Source organism: Chanos chanos, chromosome 3, assembly GCF_902362185.1.
Source record: "Chanos chanos chromosome 3, fChaCha1.1, whole genome shotgun sequence".
In the NCBI taxonomy this organism is placed as follows: Eukaryota; Metazoa; Chordata; class Actinopteri; order Gonorynchiformes; family Chanidae; genus Chanos; species Chanos chanos.
In genome coordinates, this window is record NC_044497.1 from 38947826 (window position 1) to 38964080 (window position 16255).

The following is a 16255-nucleotide window of genomic DNA, read 5'->3' on the forward strand; positions in this document are numbered from 1 at the left end:
TGAAGAAAGTGCACTATTGATTAAGGATGGAGGGGAAATTTACTGCACGCAAAGAGAATTGCCGTCAAGAGATTTTTACGATGGCTTACTGCTTATCTGGCTGAGGATGACTGTTGTTTTAAAGTGACAGTCCTGATGTAAATTTTTTGTTTGCTTAGTTGTTTAAAAAGCTGCCCCGCCCAAAAGTGTTATTTAAGTGGTTGTCACTTCACTAAGAGACTTCCTGCTCTCTTGTTAAATAATTGTCCACAATCATGAATGTCCTTTGACTGATCTAGCAGATGTTCTTTAGGGCTGCATCAAAACACCACGGATCACACATTTGACTCATCACTGGCATGTTTTGTTTTCTGACATATCCTCTCGTAAATTCGGGACTTTACTTCCATTTTTCATAGAGGGGAAAGTTTAAAACATTTGTTTTGTTACACGTGTCTCGGTTTCATGTCTAGTATTTCACATAAATGTGAAATGTAAAAATTAGAATGTTTTGCAGTGTGCTGAAGCAGACTGGTGTGTTTTGGCTCATTAATCCTGAACATATAGGCTATGAATGCCCCTGCAGTCTGCTTCTGTCTTCAAAACCAGAATGCTAAACGCTTCAAAACAGGCTTGTTGCAGAGCTCCTTCATTTATTTCTGAGCAGAATTTTATGTTGTTTTCCCCAGTAGAATTGAGCTAGAAACATCACTAAAGGAGAAAAGCATTCTTTGAAGAGTCCATGCGAGCATTTCTGTAGACAGCACAGTTTGGTTGCAGGTTGTTCACCTTAGTGTCTGCCAAACAGTAAACTGATTCTGTGGTCTGTTCATTGTCATGCACTGACTTTATGATCTGCTTAGAAATATTGTTCTCTAAAGCAGACATTATACTTTGGGTTATAGTTTTAGTGAAACTCAGTGTTGCACTTGTAGTCACTAAATAAAAGATAAAAATGTTTTTAGTTTACAACTGCTCCATGGAGAGAGTCTGATTTATTCAGACACATGCTGTGACTGATTATCTGAAATAATTTGCTAAAAACTGATGTATGACTGACAGCAATCATGACCAAAAACGGAGAATATTTTTCGTTGGTTTTATTTGGCTGTCCGTTTGTTCCATCTGGTCAGACTTCTTGTAAGAATTACAAATTTTAATTGTTAGGTATGCCTTGGTTTTTCCTGCATTGAGATCTTACTAAAAGAGTGTCTTCTGTGTTGTCAGTGAAATATGGGTCCACTGAGCTCTCATTATTCTTCTGCTGCATCATTTGTTTTGTTGTTGTTGTTGTCGTTGTTGTTGTTGTTTTTGTCTAAACTGAATTGTAGCCTGCCTCTGCATCTCAATCTGCCTCTGTTTTTCAGACAGTCTCTAAATTTCAAACGTTTTCTGTGTGCTGAGGACCTCTACTGTAGTTGCAAACTTGAAATTTCAGGGCTTCCTCTGACCTCCCACTTGAGCTTTCCTTCTTTTGTGATTGCTGCCATATCTGGCCTGAATCCCAAAACTCTGTCTGGGTTTTGCTTTACAGCTTCCTTTGCTCCGAAGCACCCCCCCCCCCCCCCCCCCCCCCCCACGCCGCTCAACACCTGCTTTCACCTGTGTTGTTTTGTTGTCTACTGTCTTTTCTGTATGTTTGAGTCTGTCTTTTTGCAGTCCAAACCTTTGCTTTGATTCTGTTAATGATCCTCACACTCTCCTCAGTGTTGCTCATTTGCAAGCAGAACGATGGAGTGCTGCGTGTCCCTTTCCCTGGTCTCATTAGGTCACTCGGCCTGACCCCCAGCTCAGCAGGGCGGGGTCCAAACAAAGGGCAGCGCTGATGGAAAACAGCTCTCTCCCACCTCATTAAGTCATCCGCTCCCTTGGATTCACAAGAGGGTGACCTATTCCGAGCCAAACTGTAGCATTGCCATTTAGCGTTTTCAGTGCTTCTGCAGCCTGACTAGAGAGGAAATGGTGGGACTCAGATGCTTATTCTAGATTGAAAAGCCTGTCTTTCGGTGGAGGTGTTTTAACCCCTTTAAATGGGAGCCTTTTATTTGTAACCTTTGTTTGTCTGTGAAAATGGTCGAGAAGCACGGTTCACTTTCTTGTTAATGTGGTCAATGAATTTGGAATATATTTATTATGTAAACAGGGTGTCCAGTTGAGTGAGCTGAGAGAAGTGGTCCTGTCCTTGCATTTTGAGACAGCTTTCAGTAGTATATATTCTGTAAAAAGGCTTCACAGAGTAAGACATGTACTGTTCCTGGCGTGATAAATTAGAATGAAAATCTGTTTAGACCTTGTTACAACCTCTTTCATTTTACAGCTTTGCATATTTCTATATTTTTTCCTCATTTGTTTTTCTTGTTTATATTAATTACATTCGTTTTCATGAAGCACTAGGTAAACGTGGATGACAGATATGGTAAACCTAGGTGGAGCTGTATTGTTTCTGTCAGTTTGCCATAATCTCTCTCTCGTTCTCTCTCTCTCGTTCTCTCTCTCTCTCGTTCTCTCTCTCTCTCTCTCTCTCTGTCTCTCTCTCTTTCTCTCTCTCTCTCGTTTATATTATTTTTAAAGTGTGCCAAGCTATGTTGCTAAAGTATACAGCGACCAACACAGCTGTGCCTGGAAAGTGCTATTTTGTTTAAAAAAAAAAATGTTGCTTCCACATGATACTGTGCACATAGACACAGATTGCCACTGATCTTGAAGAGAAATATATGATCTTACTCTAATCACTGTTTCACTGAAAAGTGAAGATCTATCCTTGGCTGTAAGCGTTAATGAGTATTATCACCATCACTTTTGAATAAATACCTCAGTTTGGTCACACTCGCACACACACACACAAACACACTCGCACGCGTGCACACACACACACCCACCCACCTGCACAGCGACCTGAATATACTATTCCTATCCATGATTCGACCTCACCACATGCTGCCGTATATGTTCATCCAGAACTAAAGTCTTTCTCTGAGAACTTTAGTGCATAACGTGATTGGTTCCTCTGTGGCCTCAGTCTATTTTAAAACTAGCCAAAAAAGAACCATCTGTATCTTCATTTTGAAAGTGACAGTGTTTTAGCTCCATGTCAGCTTCACATACTGTAGGTGGTGTGAGTGTCAGGCATTTGAGATGTAGATATTTGTGGTATGCCTTAACTTGAATCCCTCTCTGGTAATGATCAGTGTGAACTCTTTACTAATACTGATATTACGCCTTGACCTCCTCGTTTTGTCAGGGCAGGCCTGTGGAATGAAGCCTACTCTGATATCAGAGGGATCTGCACAGGACCATGCATTTTATTTCTGTTTCATGTACTGTTGGATTACCTGTAATCTTTTTTTTTTTTAATGTAGATTTTGTGACTTCATTAGACTTTATGGCTTTTACTGCTCTCTCTGTATCTTCTGCTGGTTTGACTGTATTCCCTTTTAGCTTTGGCATATTTGCTTAACTTCTGGCTGTAATTTGTGTTTGTCTGCTATGATTGATTCGATCTCTTCTGTGCTCTTATTTATATTGTACCTGTGAAGTGACATTTATTTAAAAAACAGAATTTTAAAATGGAAACAAAAGAATAACAGCAAAGACTGCTTGTCTGCTATGTGCTGTTCTTCACAATTTACTGAGTAGTTTTGCTGTATTAGATTAAATTTATCTGAGTAATATGGCTGTAAGTTGGAAATGCCAAGCAAAAATATTAATCTCTATGTACGCTCAGCGTATTTCAGTTCAGAGACTGAAGCGTCACCAAAAATAATTTCAACTGCAAATGCCCCCCCTGCTGGTTTAATATGTCCATTACACTTATGTTAGTGCTGGGTAAAATGATGGATAAAGGCAATGCTCACAGTATACCAATCACTGGTCACTTCTTTGACAGTGTTCGAAAAACAATAAGTAAAATATTTAGACAACTTAAGTTTTAGTGAGACATAAGAAGCATTTTTCTCTTTCTAATTTCCCTTTTTTTTCTCCCTAGTATGAAACTACCCAGTTACCCATCTCTAAATGCTCACCCTCTCATGGGTGCGCACCTCTGATATGTTTGAACATTACCACTGCATCTGTCCACACAATGATGTGCACAGAATCACTCATTGCGTCAGCATGCTTTGAGGAGAGCACCGTTTTCTTTATGATAACCGCAACGAACAACCACTGGACTTTCTGAAACCAGTGATAAGTAATGCGAAGGAATATTGACCAGTTGTTTCCCTTTGCTACAGCTGGTGGATGTGGCGCAGGGTGGATTTGAACCGTTAATCCCAGGTGTTGGATTCACCTTTACACTATATAGCAGTGACCAAATTACGTTAGCCTTTTGACAAATGGTGTGTTTATTCAAAATTTTTGGTACATTTTTAACTGTGTATTTTGTTTAGATGTTCAGTACCAAATCCGTAATGAAAATTCTTTGCTAACTTATTTACCCCGAGTGAAGATTACATCATATGCATTCCCACTGGAACAACAGCTTCTCTTACTTAAGTGTCAAAATCAATGTGACTGCTGTTTTTATTTGACTGAAATGTTTTTCTAAAGCAGTTGAGGGAGAAATGATACATGCGTAGGTGTAATTGTTGCACAAACTGTGGAACTGAAAGAGAATTGTCATACAGATTTGATAATACAATAGATTTTAAAACACTAATCTAATACACTCATCTGGAATGATGAGATTCTGGGAAAGTTTTGATTACATAAGAGCATGTATCAATCATGTGAATTTTATATGTTTTTATTTTGATTAATTTGTTTGCGAAGCCACTTTCATATTCATTATGTTGAATCAGAGGGCATAGAGAGAGGAAATTGTTAATTAGATTACTTATTCATTTTGACTTTATGACTCACTGTTTTCATCTTGAGAACTGAGAAAGTGGGTCAGTGGGCAGAGCCATAGATTCTGAATAATGAAGGTATGTGTGTTTGTGAGACGGGGAGGGTGTAGGGCGGGTGGCGGGAGGCGGGGGGGGGGGGGGGGGGGGCTCACAGAATTATGACAAGGTTAACAAGACTCACTGTGTTTCTTTGGGTTCAGGATCAGTCTGGCTTGAGAATTGACCTGAGACTGCTTTGAGAAAGTTTAAATACAGGGAAATTCCAGAACTACCTCAACACTATTACTTTTTCAGTATTTCAATATTTCAATATCAGTATTTCACCTATAAATTAGCACTGAGATGATGCCACAGAGGCATATACTGCACTATACTGATTAATGTGTTAATAAGTGTATAGCATAGCGTTTGTATTGATCTGTTTTTTTGTTTTTTTTTTAAACAGTGTAGCAATCTGTGCTGAGTCTATGTTTGACTGTTTGAGATGTTTATGCATCTCCCATAGGCAACACATCAAAGTGCCAATTTCAATGTTTAATTAAAAAATTTTTTTTCTTCCCCCACAGAAAGAGCTAAGCCTACCCAGAAGAGGGAGCTTGTAAGTAAACATGGTGTTTTTATTTTACAGCTTGAGCAATACGTTGCTAGTGTCTCTCTTAACACCCTTAACCCACAGTAGCAAATTTACTACAGACTTCCTGTCAAAGCAGAAAAATGCAAGTAACTTCTGCAGTAAACTAGTTCATAAAGTGTCTAGTCTTACGCTGTTAATCACCTTTAAAATGCAGCGAACATGTCAAAGTGAAGCAAAATGAAAATAAATAAATTTCTTGACTAGTTTAAAAATAACTATCTATAAATCTAGAGCAAAATGAAATTAACTAATACTGTCCATCCTGTAACAGTCTTGTCTCTTTTGAGTTCGTTTGTCTAAAGCTTTAAAACGTGCTCTGACAAACCTTTGAGAACTATTCCATCTCATACTTCATCTCAAGCTAGATCCCTGGCAAAGACTGACTCACTAGTCAGAATTCTGCTCTTCTTCTGTTACACCTAACCTTGGATTTTCTCTCTCACAGGCAGTTTCCACTGCACAAATTTACATTTTACCTTATAGAATGCCATCTGTGAAGTGTGATCAGCATCTCACTGACCCAAAGGCTCATAAATTAGTCCTTCAGCACTTGCAGTGAGCTTTATTTGGTTTGGTTATTACCTAAAACACATCTATAAAAACACAAACACACACACACACACACACACACACTCTCTCTCTTTCTCTCTCTCTCTTTCTCTCTCTCACACGTACATAAGTACAGGGAAACAAGTAGGATCTGGGCCATATTTGATCAAATTAAGTAAACAATTATTTTCTGAAGAACAGTGTCTCTGAAGGGGAATCAGGTAATGTTGACTGAATATGGGCCTTGTGACAGCAGTATTCTCACATTTGGCTCTCCTGGTTCATTTTCGGCCGTAGTGGAAAAGTTGATGGAAAGGAATGGTCAAATGGCTAAGAGCACGAATTTTGGAGTTCTAGTAAAAATGTCTTCCACAAGGACATTTCTAGGGGATGAAATAGCCATGAAAATAATGTTTAGATCAAATCACTTTAAACAGCTATTTATCACAACTTTCATTTGTGCGTGACAGTTGCAAGGGATGACTTCACATTTAATCACATTGCAAAGTGATTTTCAGTTCATCGTGGTCAAGCATCAAGCTGTACTTTCTGTAAACACTCTGCAATATTGTTTAAACAGCTCAAAATAATTATAGGCTGAATTTGACTTCAGACGTGTTTTATGCAGTGCATAGATGCTTGGATAACTTTAAAGAAGCCTGCTAGAGTTCTCTGGACATTCATGTTGATCACACATGCTGTCATCAGACTGAATAGCGAACTTGACTCTCTTTATCTTAGTCCTCCCTTTCGTATGCAGTTACACTCATTAGAGTGGTGTCATATCCAGAGTCTCACGGGCATTCATTTATTTTCAGCCTGAGTTGTACCTGTGGCTGTAATGTTCCTAGCCAGTCTTTCTGATCCTGCCAAATGTGTGGCCTGACCTGACCCAAAACATAAATTATTACTGATATTTCATAGAGTTCTGTTTTGATCGTGTCATTTTTCTATCAGTCTCTAACTCTCTCACACACAAACAAGTACCACAACACACGTTCTAATTTTGTTTTGCAGCATATTTTGCTGTTTCTTATATTGAATGATTTGGCCTGTGACATTTGTGAATGGGCTTGCTCGCGAATCAGATTTCTTTTGAATTGTTGGGACTGGCAGTTTGGGACATTTAATCTCCATAATCCAGCCTATGGTTTTCAATCCATTCTGTCAAATTTGAAAACATAATACCCAACCCTGGTCCATGCCCAAGTTATTCATGAAAAAACTAGCTCTGTTCAACTTACAATACATATTCAGGACTGGTCCCATTGAGGGGAGTTTGTGGAACTCTATCTCACATATAGTCAAAGTATATGTGTATATATATGTAAGTGTTAGATATGTATCATATATATATATACTTGAGATATAAGAGAAAGAAATACGTCATAACAGGAAAGAGAGAGTGTGACTGACACATACGCAGAGTGAGATTAATGATGTATCTTTCCAGTATGTTTACTGCCTTGACACAGTTGTGAAAGGGATACATGAAGCTTTATTCCATACACTATTTTTTTCACACTTTTGTCACAGGGGGGACATAAATCTAGTTGTGTTTAGAGTATTGTATGACCTCACATGAGGTGATATATGCTCTTTTATGGGAGAGATTTCATGCTGGCATGTTGTGACTAAGCTCTGGGACGCTCCACCTGTTATCTTAGCATAGCTAAACATTCAGTGTGATGTGACCTACTAACAAGAGCCAGATGAGGCAAGGCCACTTGCGTAGGAATGGGGGACGTTTGAAGCCTCTGTATCCACACGTGTGACTGTCAGTCACGGATCAAATCTTCATTTTGTCAATCCTGAATACTGACTGGTTATTTTGTGCAGATAATATATATTTATGAGCAGTTCAAAATGTGTTATTTTTTTTTAATTGTCATTCTCGTAGCCTTGTCCATAAAAAAGAAGGCTATTTGCAATGTTTTACATGGAAAGAAAATTTGTTTTGAGCGTGACAGTCTGAGGATAGGGACCCAAAAGGTGTGCATGTGTATAAGAAATAGGACAGAGGTTTGATTTTCATGTGTCTATATTTAATCTTCATGTCCTTCTATTTTTACCATGACCCTAATGATTCTCAGACCTGTGCCTGGCATAGTTGACTGAGTCATTTGAAATACCATGTCTAGACTTTGGGTACTGCCAGTCAGTATTTTTCCATACAGCATTTTATCATTTTTATGCTATAAATACACAGTGTTTATGGTATGTACACACAGTGTTAATGATATGTGTTATCTGTATGAACAGACTATGAAACCTTTGCTGAGACAGGTCAGACATGCTATGTCTCATAGCTTGGCGAAGAATTTGATGTCAAAAAGTGTTTACTGCCTTCTCAGCAAGTGCTGAAACAGGGCCTTGTATGTATTACACAGATGTTAAGAGACTGAACTACAGAGATACTGCTTCTAATTTCTGCCCCATTCCTCAGTTCCATAATTTGATTAAGGTCTATCATTCAAAACTTGTCTTAACCTGAGCCTGTGTAACTTGCTTTAACTTGTAACTGATTTAAAATTTGGGCAGTAGTACTTGCCATATTGCAGTTGTTGATGCATAACTGAATCATTGGACGTGACATTAGTGTGATGAAGCAATGCTGATCCCATGCAGTTGCTTACCCTATGTGTCATCAATGTGGTACTTTCGCAAGCTTACTGACATACAAACACTTTGAGTTTTTTGTCACCACGTCCTGTTCGTCACATGTGAAAGGCATCATACTGTTTTTCTTCTTTTCACTGAATATGGGCCAGTAACACTTATTCTTTTGAGCAGATGACAGAGGAAAAGCGTAGTATAGCCAACCTCTTATCCACCTGCAGTCATGTGTCATTTCATGCCCTATTATGGGCATGTGACGTACTTGGTTTGATTCTGATGGATCTTCAAGGTGATGTTGATGCATGGTAGAGAAAGACCTGGACAAATAGCATGTCAACGATTCCAACTTGCCTTTTCTGCCTTTGATTTATGGCACATCTAATGTGACACGGAAAATGGTGGCATGATGAATGTGCTCTGTTGTTGTCTGCTCTTTTGACAGGTTCTCTGTACAGGCTGCAATGTAGTTCAGAGTGAATGGCAAACAAAGGTGTTAGAAAAGTAGTTGACAGACTGGATAACAGCCAGCAGTGTATTAGATCATTACGATGGTCATGAAGATTGTAAAAGTGGTATTTGATTATCAAGCGCAAAATAAGAAGGGAAGCCACAGTAGACTAGACTGAAATCAATATTCACCAAGTACATTCAATAAGGGATGGGATGTTGAACTGCTTTTTGCATTTTGACCGGCACATCTGATATGCTGTCAGTGGGGAGAGCAGATAAAAGTATAATGGATGAATTTGGATCCCATGCAGCTAGTTTCTACTCTGGGATTTTATTCTGCTATGCATTTGTAATCAACGTATGATTATATAAGTTATGTTCTAACCCCTGTCTCTGTCTAATAATTAAGGTAAATTTAGTTAATTTATGTATTAAATGGCTATAGACCTCTGAAAACTTTTTGTCTCTCACGTAGAAATATCTGTCACACATCATTATTAGTAGCTGATGGAAATATAACAGCAAAGGAAGGGTTAACAAATAAATGAAGACAAGTGGAAGTGGACTGAGCACATACTTTGAACTGTGAAATACAACAGGATAATCTACATGCTCCTGTCAGACCTCCTGACATAAAAACAAACTCTGGGGGGCTGATGAAACTTTAAATTCTGCATTGAACAACACATGCCAATGGCTCTATCACAGTAAATAAGCAAAATTTATTAATTCAGATATGTAGTGTGTGTGTGTGTGTGTGTGTGTGTGTGTGTGTGTATACACACATATATATATATGTGTGTGTGTGTGTGTGTGTGTGTGTATACACATATATGCACATATACACATATATGCACATATACATATATATTTATAGATACATACATATATATAATAGTTAATTACTTTTGGGTATTAAAACCACTTTTGCCTGACTGAAGTAGTGAACAAGCATAAATTAATCTTGTTGAGTAACTTGTATGAGGCTTTTTGCTGTGTCACTAGGTCTGTCCCAATTCTTCATGATACAAGGCACCTTAGCTTTGCTCCTTTTCAATGCCCCAGTTTCTGAATGCTTTCTGCTCTCATTCTTTTGTTCACTGTATTTACTGCACTGTTTTAAAATGGCATATTCCTAGAACTTATCCACCATTATAAACACTTTATTCATGTATGAAACAGAGCTGATTGTGTCTTCTTTATTTTATTTTTTTTTTAAATCTTTTTAACTTTGGTCTGGAGGTTCTGAGAAGTGGTTTGGTCTGGAGGTTCTGAGAGATGCTGGAGGTTCTGAGAGGTGGTTTTTTCTGGAGGTTCTGAGAGGTGGTTTGGTCTGGAGGCTCTGAGAGATGGTTTGGTCTGGAGGTTCTGAGAGGTGGTTTGGTCTGGAGGCTCTGAGAGATGGTTTGGTCTGGAGGCTCTTAGAGATGGTTTGGTCTGGAGGTTCTGAGAGATGCAGGAGGTACTGAGAGGTGGTTTGGTTTGAAGGTTTAATAACTGTCTCATGTGGTGCTCAGGCATTCCTTTCCTTGTTCTATAAGCACTTGTATGCTATTTAACCTACACCTGCAATGAGGTGCTCTGTTAGCACAGTACTCAGAACATGATTAACACCATTAGTATGGTGCTAATCATGGTCATTCTGACACAGGCACCTGCCCTATTCTTTGTTCTTCATCAGAATCAAGACTTTACCAGAAGCTCTGACCTCATTAGAGCTGCAGTCTCCAAGCACTTTGTCCCTGATAAGTAAGACAGCCTAAAAGTCAGCATCCTAACAAAGGTGGGATCAGTCTGGGTTTTGAGGCCAAGTATCAACTACCCAAACCGAAAAAGCATTGTATACCCGAACTTTCTACAGCTGAGGAGGCATACTGTTGTTTGGGGTCTCTTGCATATGTATTTCATCACATAATTTGAAAAAACAACATATACTTTGCTTTTGTTTAGTTTTGGAACTATGCACTAAAGGTCAATAATGAAATTCTCGTTTTGGAGACACTGGAATGAACGCAGATAAAAGCACGTAAAAGATGAAAAACTCGCTCACAACGTCACAGGCTGGTGAAACATAAACAGAACCATCTGGATGGACAGAGGTGACACAGACCCTGTGCTATTTGTTCTTCGGTGCTGATGTCAGTACTCTATCAGTGGAGGAGGGTCAGCCTGGAAACCAGCGCGTGTGTTTGTGCCAGAGACAGGGAGAGGGGGCGTGAACGAGGGGAGGGGAAAAGGGGTATTGTCCTGCCTCCTTCTCCTCAGCTGGCGGTTGACGAGCTAGTCTGACAGGTTGGTCGGGGTGGAAGTTGAAGGACTGAGAAAACGAGGGGTTCTCCCCTCATTCGCCCCCTCTTCTGCCGTGCCCGTTCCCTTCTGGCATCTGCCGTTTTGGTTCTTTGACAGTCCATTTGGGGGGGTACCAGACAGGCAGCGCGAATATATCATGTGCACAATAGACCTTGCGAGCGCACTGCAGCCATGAAAGCCCAGCGGGAGAGGCTGAGGATTCCGGGGCTGACATTGGAGTGAGTATTTTCTCTCCCCTCTCTTTCTCACACCCAGCGTCATTGCTGACAAGCGACAAGCAGCTTTATCTGCAGTAACGTCTTTGTTGGCTGAAGGTAGAGCAGTGCAGCATTACCACAGTCGCAGCATCCGCAGCATGGGTAAACACGGTGCGGCTAAGCTAGCACCAGCTTTGGACAGCACTGGTTGTGCTCGTCAGGCATAAGCCAAAGGGACTAGCGCAGCTGCATAGCTACAATGTCCTGGCTGCGGGTGACAAGCGCAGTGCCCTGTCGAATTGACAACTTAGTGATTAACTGGTAGTTGTTCGTCCAAGATCAATAATTTGTTGACGCTGTAAAGTTGCCCTTCTAAAGGCCTGGGCAATACTGCTGTGGAGCAGTTCTTGGATGCTCCCCAAAGCATCTGTAAAAATTACACAGTGCAGAAACCTAATTCATTCTGTCCTTTCATGTGTTTATGAGAGGAGTTTGCGCTGTGAATGAATGAAGCGATCTGTTTTTGTTTTTGAAGGCCACTAGAGACACGTTTATGTCTAGTAATGGTTTTACCTTAGATTTCGTTTACCTGAGAATGGCATTCTCGGCTCCTTGCATGCCGTTTTAGTATTTTTAGATGACACAATTGGTGTGATGTTGCTCTCAGTAGGGAAACTGGATTGCGCTATGTCATAATTACTGAACAGTGTATGTGCCTCACATTTTGCTAATGAGATTTGGGCACCACGAATGCATAAGCCAACACTTCCCAGTTTGACCTTTGACTATTTTTTGTAAAGAGACTGTTTGATTCTAAACATTTTCCATATCGATATTACCAAATCGCCATCACTTTGTTATCATTGGTGCCCTTGGGAGCAATGTGTACACACCAAACATGTTGTATGCATTAGGTGCGCGTGTTACTGTATTAGGTTTCTGTGTTATCCAGCAGTGAGGTGCCGATTGGTGCAATGACCCTATTTCCACAACGTAGTAGGTAGCCTTTCAAGGACTAACATGGAACGCGTGATGCTGTTGTTAATGTATGCCAATAAGGGTATGTTTGTGCATATGCATAAGCTCTTCCCACAAGAAACTTTCCCCGGGGCAATTGTTCAGACTAAGTACTCAGTGCTAAAGGATTAGCATTTATGAAACTCAATTTAACTTGCAGCCTCACCCCAAGAAGCTTGAGCCCAACTCCCACAAGCCCTTGCAGCCCCTGCAGCCCACTGCACGCCTTTCATTTTTGGAGGTAAGAGCAAGTGTTTTTTGACAAAGCCATTTTGTTTTTTTGTGGTCTTGAATGGATTGTGCGTGATCTATGTACTGATGTCAAAGGTTATTTCGAAATCAGAGGCAAGGATTTCTTTGTTCAGAAGAGCATGTTCTCTTTATGCATCATCAATTTTGTTTTCATTTTCAAATTTAATGGGATTTGATAAAAGAGGAAGACATGGGGCTTATGTAACATTCTGATTGTCATTGTCCCCCCCCCCCCCTGCTTTTTGGCAAGGCTCTTCTGGTCCTCTTTTAAGTACAAAACAGGATTTGCCACCATCATTGAATAGTCAGCCAAATGAACCTCACAATGTTCAGAGGTAGGGCTGAAAAGCAAGGAGTTTTGGACAAGAATGGGAGTCATTCTTAGTGCAGACACACAGTTGAAGTCCTCCTTGAAAGAATAAATTATTCTCAGAGTTGCCTTGATGAAAGACAGTGGTGAAATGGTGTTAGACCTTGGAATATTGAGTAGGTCTGTTCTAGAATCCAACCTTCTTTGTTCTAAAGATGCATGAAACAACAGATTGTGTATCACTCAACCTTCTTTGTTCTAAAGATGCATGAAACAACAGATTGTGTATCACTACTCGGTTTATCTCACTCTGAACAGTGCTGTTAATCAACCACTGTTCCATAAGTAACTTAGGGTTTGAAGAGAAATTGGTCTTAGAGCCTAAATCCGTTTACATTTCGCCAGTTTGGTCGCTTTATGTTTACTCAGTATTGGTTTGTGCCCAAAGAGCTTTTACCGTTGCGGGAACAGCAGGTCAAGGGACGAGAGAACCGGCCCCGCTGTAAGCTGCTGTAAGCTTTGTTTTCGCACTGAATGTTCTTGACAGTCTAATTGCTGTAAAGCAGAAATGATGGGCGAGACAAGACGTCATGAGGATTGTAGTGTCAGAGAATATTATTTGCTGTTCCAGCTCCAGTTTATAACAAAAAATATAGGATGGCTTTCAAAACATGATAAAGAAGGAACGATCAAAATATCATTGTTTCGTAATTCAATAATAGCATTCTTCCATCTTAGTAACTCAAGACTAAAAAGATGTTACTCTTGACAGACATTACGCAGGATTTATATGGTGGTAATTGTCTGGCATACTGTACAGAACATAAATGGCAAAAGGTCACAATTAAAAAAGAATTTGCATATTTTGTTCAGTGTTTTTGCCTGCTTAATTCAGTCAACAATGAGAATCACTGCATACCACCCACTCAGTCTCCTCAGACAGTCAAAACTCTTCCATGTGCTGCCCATGAAGAGTTTTGAACCCAGTGTTTCCAAATGCTTGTCAGGGCTGAAGCATTAGTGCCACTGTTATGTGATTATGAGCCCCTTGACTTAATGCATGTGTCTATAACAAAACCATTTGAAATTTTCAGTTTATTTGATAATTGACTGTGCTATAGATTATTTGAGAATTGGCTGCTTTAGTTTCAGGCCCGATTTCCTAAAATGGAAATCATGCTATGCTACAAATTTAATATTGGTGAAGCAGAATTGCCTAACCGATTTTAAATTTCTCTTTGAGTTGAATATTCATTTAATCTGAAGTTTGTACTCAGATGAATTTAAATTTTATTATGAATAGGCTACATGCTGCTGACTAGTTTGTCTGAGTCAGTGCTGAAAGAGCTATTTTATTCAAGTGGCTTAATTTGCATCAGTTCTGGTCAAAAGATCTTAATAAAACCTTCATAAGTTAAAGCATATGCAATGACTATCTATCAAGCATCCAGGTCAGGAAAGTACAATCCTCTCATAAGGGAACTACGCCCCCATCTGAATCAGTTCACAGCTTGTGACTTTGAATCACCTTCCTAAATGGGAGCAAAGGACGGAGCAGACTCATATATAAAGCAGAGTCTGTTGCTATACAGGTCTTCTGGGACCCAGGAGGTAGAAAGAGGTTGGTGTGTTCCTAACGTCAGCAAAGTTTCAAGTATAGATGTCATAAGTTATTAGCTCACCAAGAGAGATAAGGGAAGGCAGTCATGAGGCACAAGCTCAGATATGTTTAGCTGGACTTTAGTCATTGTAATGGCGTGTGATTGGTTTCTAAGCCTGTATGATAAGAGTGTTTGAAGCACTGCTCCTCCTCCTAGCTTAGTTAGCGTTATTTGTCAGTGGCCTCATTAGGCACGCGTGCAAGACGCAACGGGATCATGGCTAAGGGCAGTGTTTACTCCAGACATGGTCATGTGTTGTGAGTCCTGTCATAGCATGTTGCCTCTCTGCTCACAGGCTGTTCCTGTCGGTCCCCTCAAATTAAGACAATGTGTAGCCGTCTTTGCGTTCAGCAGCTGATTGTCAAAGGCTGGACAGCACAACCAACCCACCCTGACCTCATCTGTCATCTGTTCCTGTGGCTGGACAGCTCTGCTCTCCAGTCTGCCACTGAGGGCCAGATTTGAGAGCTGAGGATCAAAGGTGCTGAAGTCAAACGGAGAGAATAAGAGAGAGAGAGAGAGTCCAGGCAGTTTTGATGGGACTAGAGGAGGCTGCGCATGTAGGTGGAGATTAGTGAAGGAAAAAGGGTATTTCCTTATCAAATGGGCCTATAGAACACAGACGATAAAGGGCTTTGGAGTGATGCCAGATTGTGAAAGCTTTGAATGCACCACAATGTCTGCTGATGATGCAGAGCCGCTCTGACTCACGCTCTCCCTCCCCTCATGTCACTCCCCTTGGCTCAGGATGTTAAGTGGTAGATGCCTGTTATATGATATGGATTGCGTTTAGTTGACTGTGTGTGTGACTGAGACAGTGTAACTTGAGCAGGAAAACAAAAAGTTATCCCGCTGGAACTTGTCCTGTCTTAAAGGTGTGTGCATGCGGAGAGAGAGAGAGAGAGAGAGAGAGAGAGAGAGAGAGAAAATATGACCTGAATAGAAAGCGGAACAGAAGAGATTTCTCGTTGTCAATTTAGGACACTTTAGAAGGACGAAGTGTAGCCGATGTAGCAGTTGCTTGCAGATTTTTCTGGACAGGACTGTTGTGATTTTGTGAGCTGTTCCGGAAAGACTTTTGAAGATTGTTGTGCCAGGCTTGTTCCTGTCACTGATGCTACGTGATTTTCCTTACCTGGGTTTGTGAAACACCCCAACGCATTTATTTGGCATGACTTTGGAATCATGTCGGACTCCACATTATGGACTGTTCTCTCTAACTTTTCCATGCCCCACTTCCTAAGCGGAACACGTCTCAGACGCTCAAAAAGGTAATCTAGAAAACTGTTTTTGATTCTTACTCTGTGTAGCACTGTATTGTTGTGTCTTAGAGTCAATTTTACGCTGTCTGGGGTCACAAATGTGAACAATGTGGTGGGCTGGGCGTTTCTCGTGTATTATGTTTGATTTCCATATTGAGTGTTTACACC

General features: G+C 40.3%; 1 protein-coding gene across 1 annotated transcript in view; it reads left to right on the forward strand.

The window, feature by feature from the left end:
* mast4 (microtubule associated serine/threonine kinase family member 4) overlaps window positions 1-16255 on the forward strand; it is an 83176-nt gene that overhangs the window by 36653 nt on the left and 30268 nt on the right. The window contains exons 4-5 of the mRNA XM_030767248.1: window positions 5393-5424; window positions 12763-12843. Of these exons, the coding sequence (XP_030623108.1) occupies window positions 5393-5424; window positions 12763-12843 (113 nt within the window). The remainder of the gene's footprint in view (window positions 1-5392; window positions 5425-12762; window positions 12844-16255) is intronic.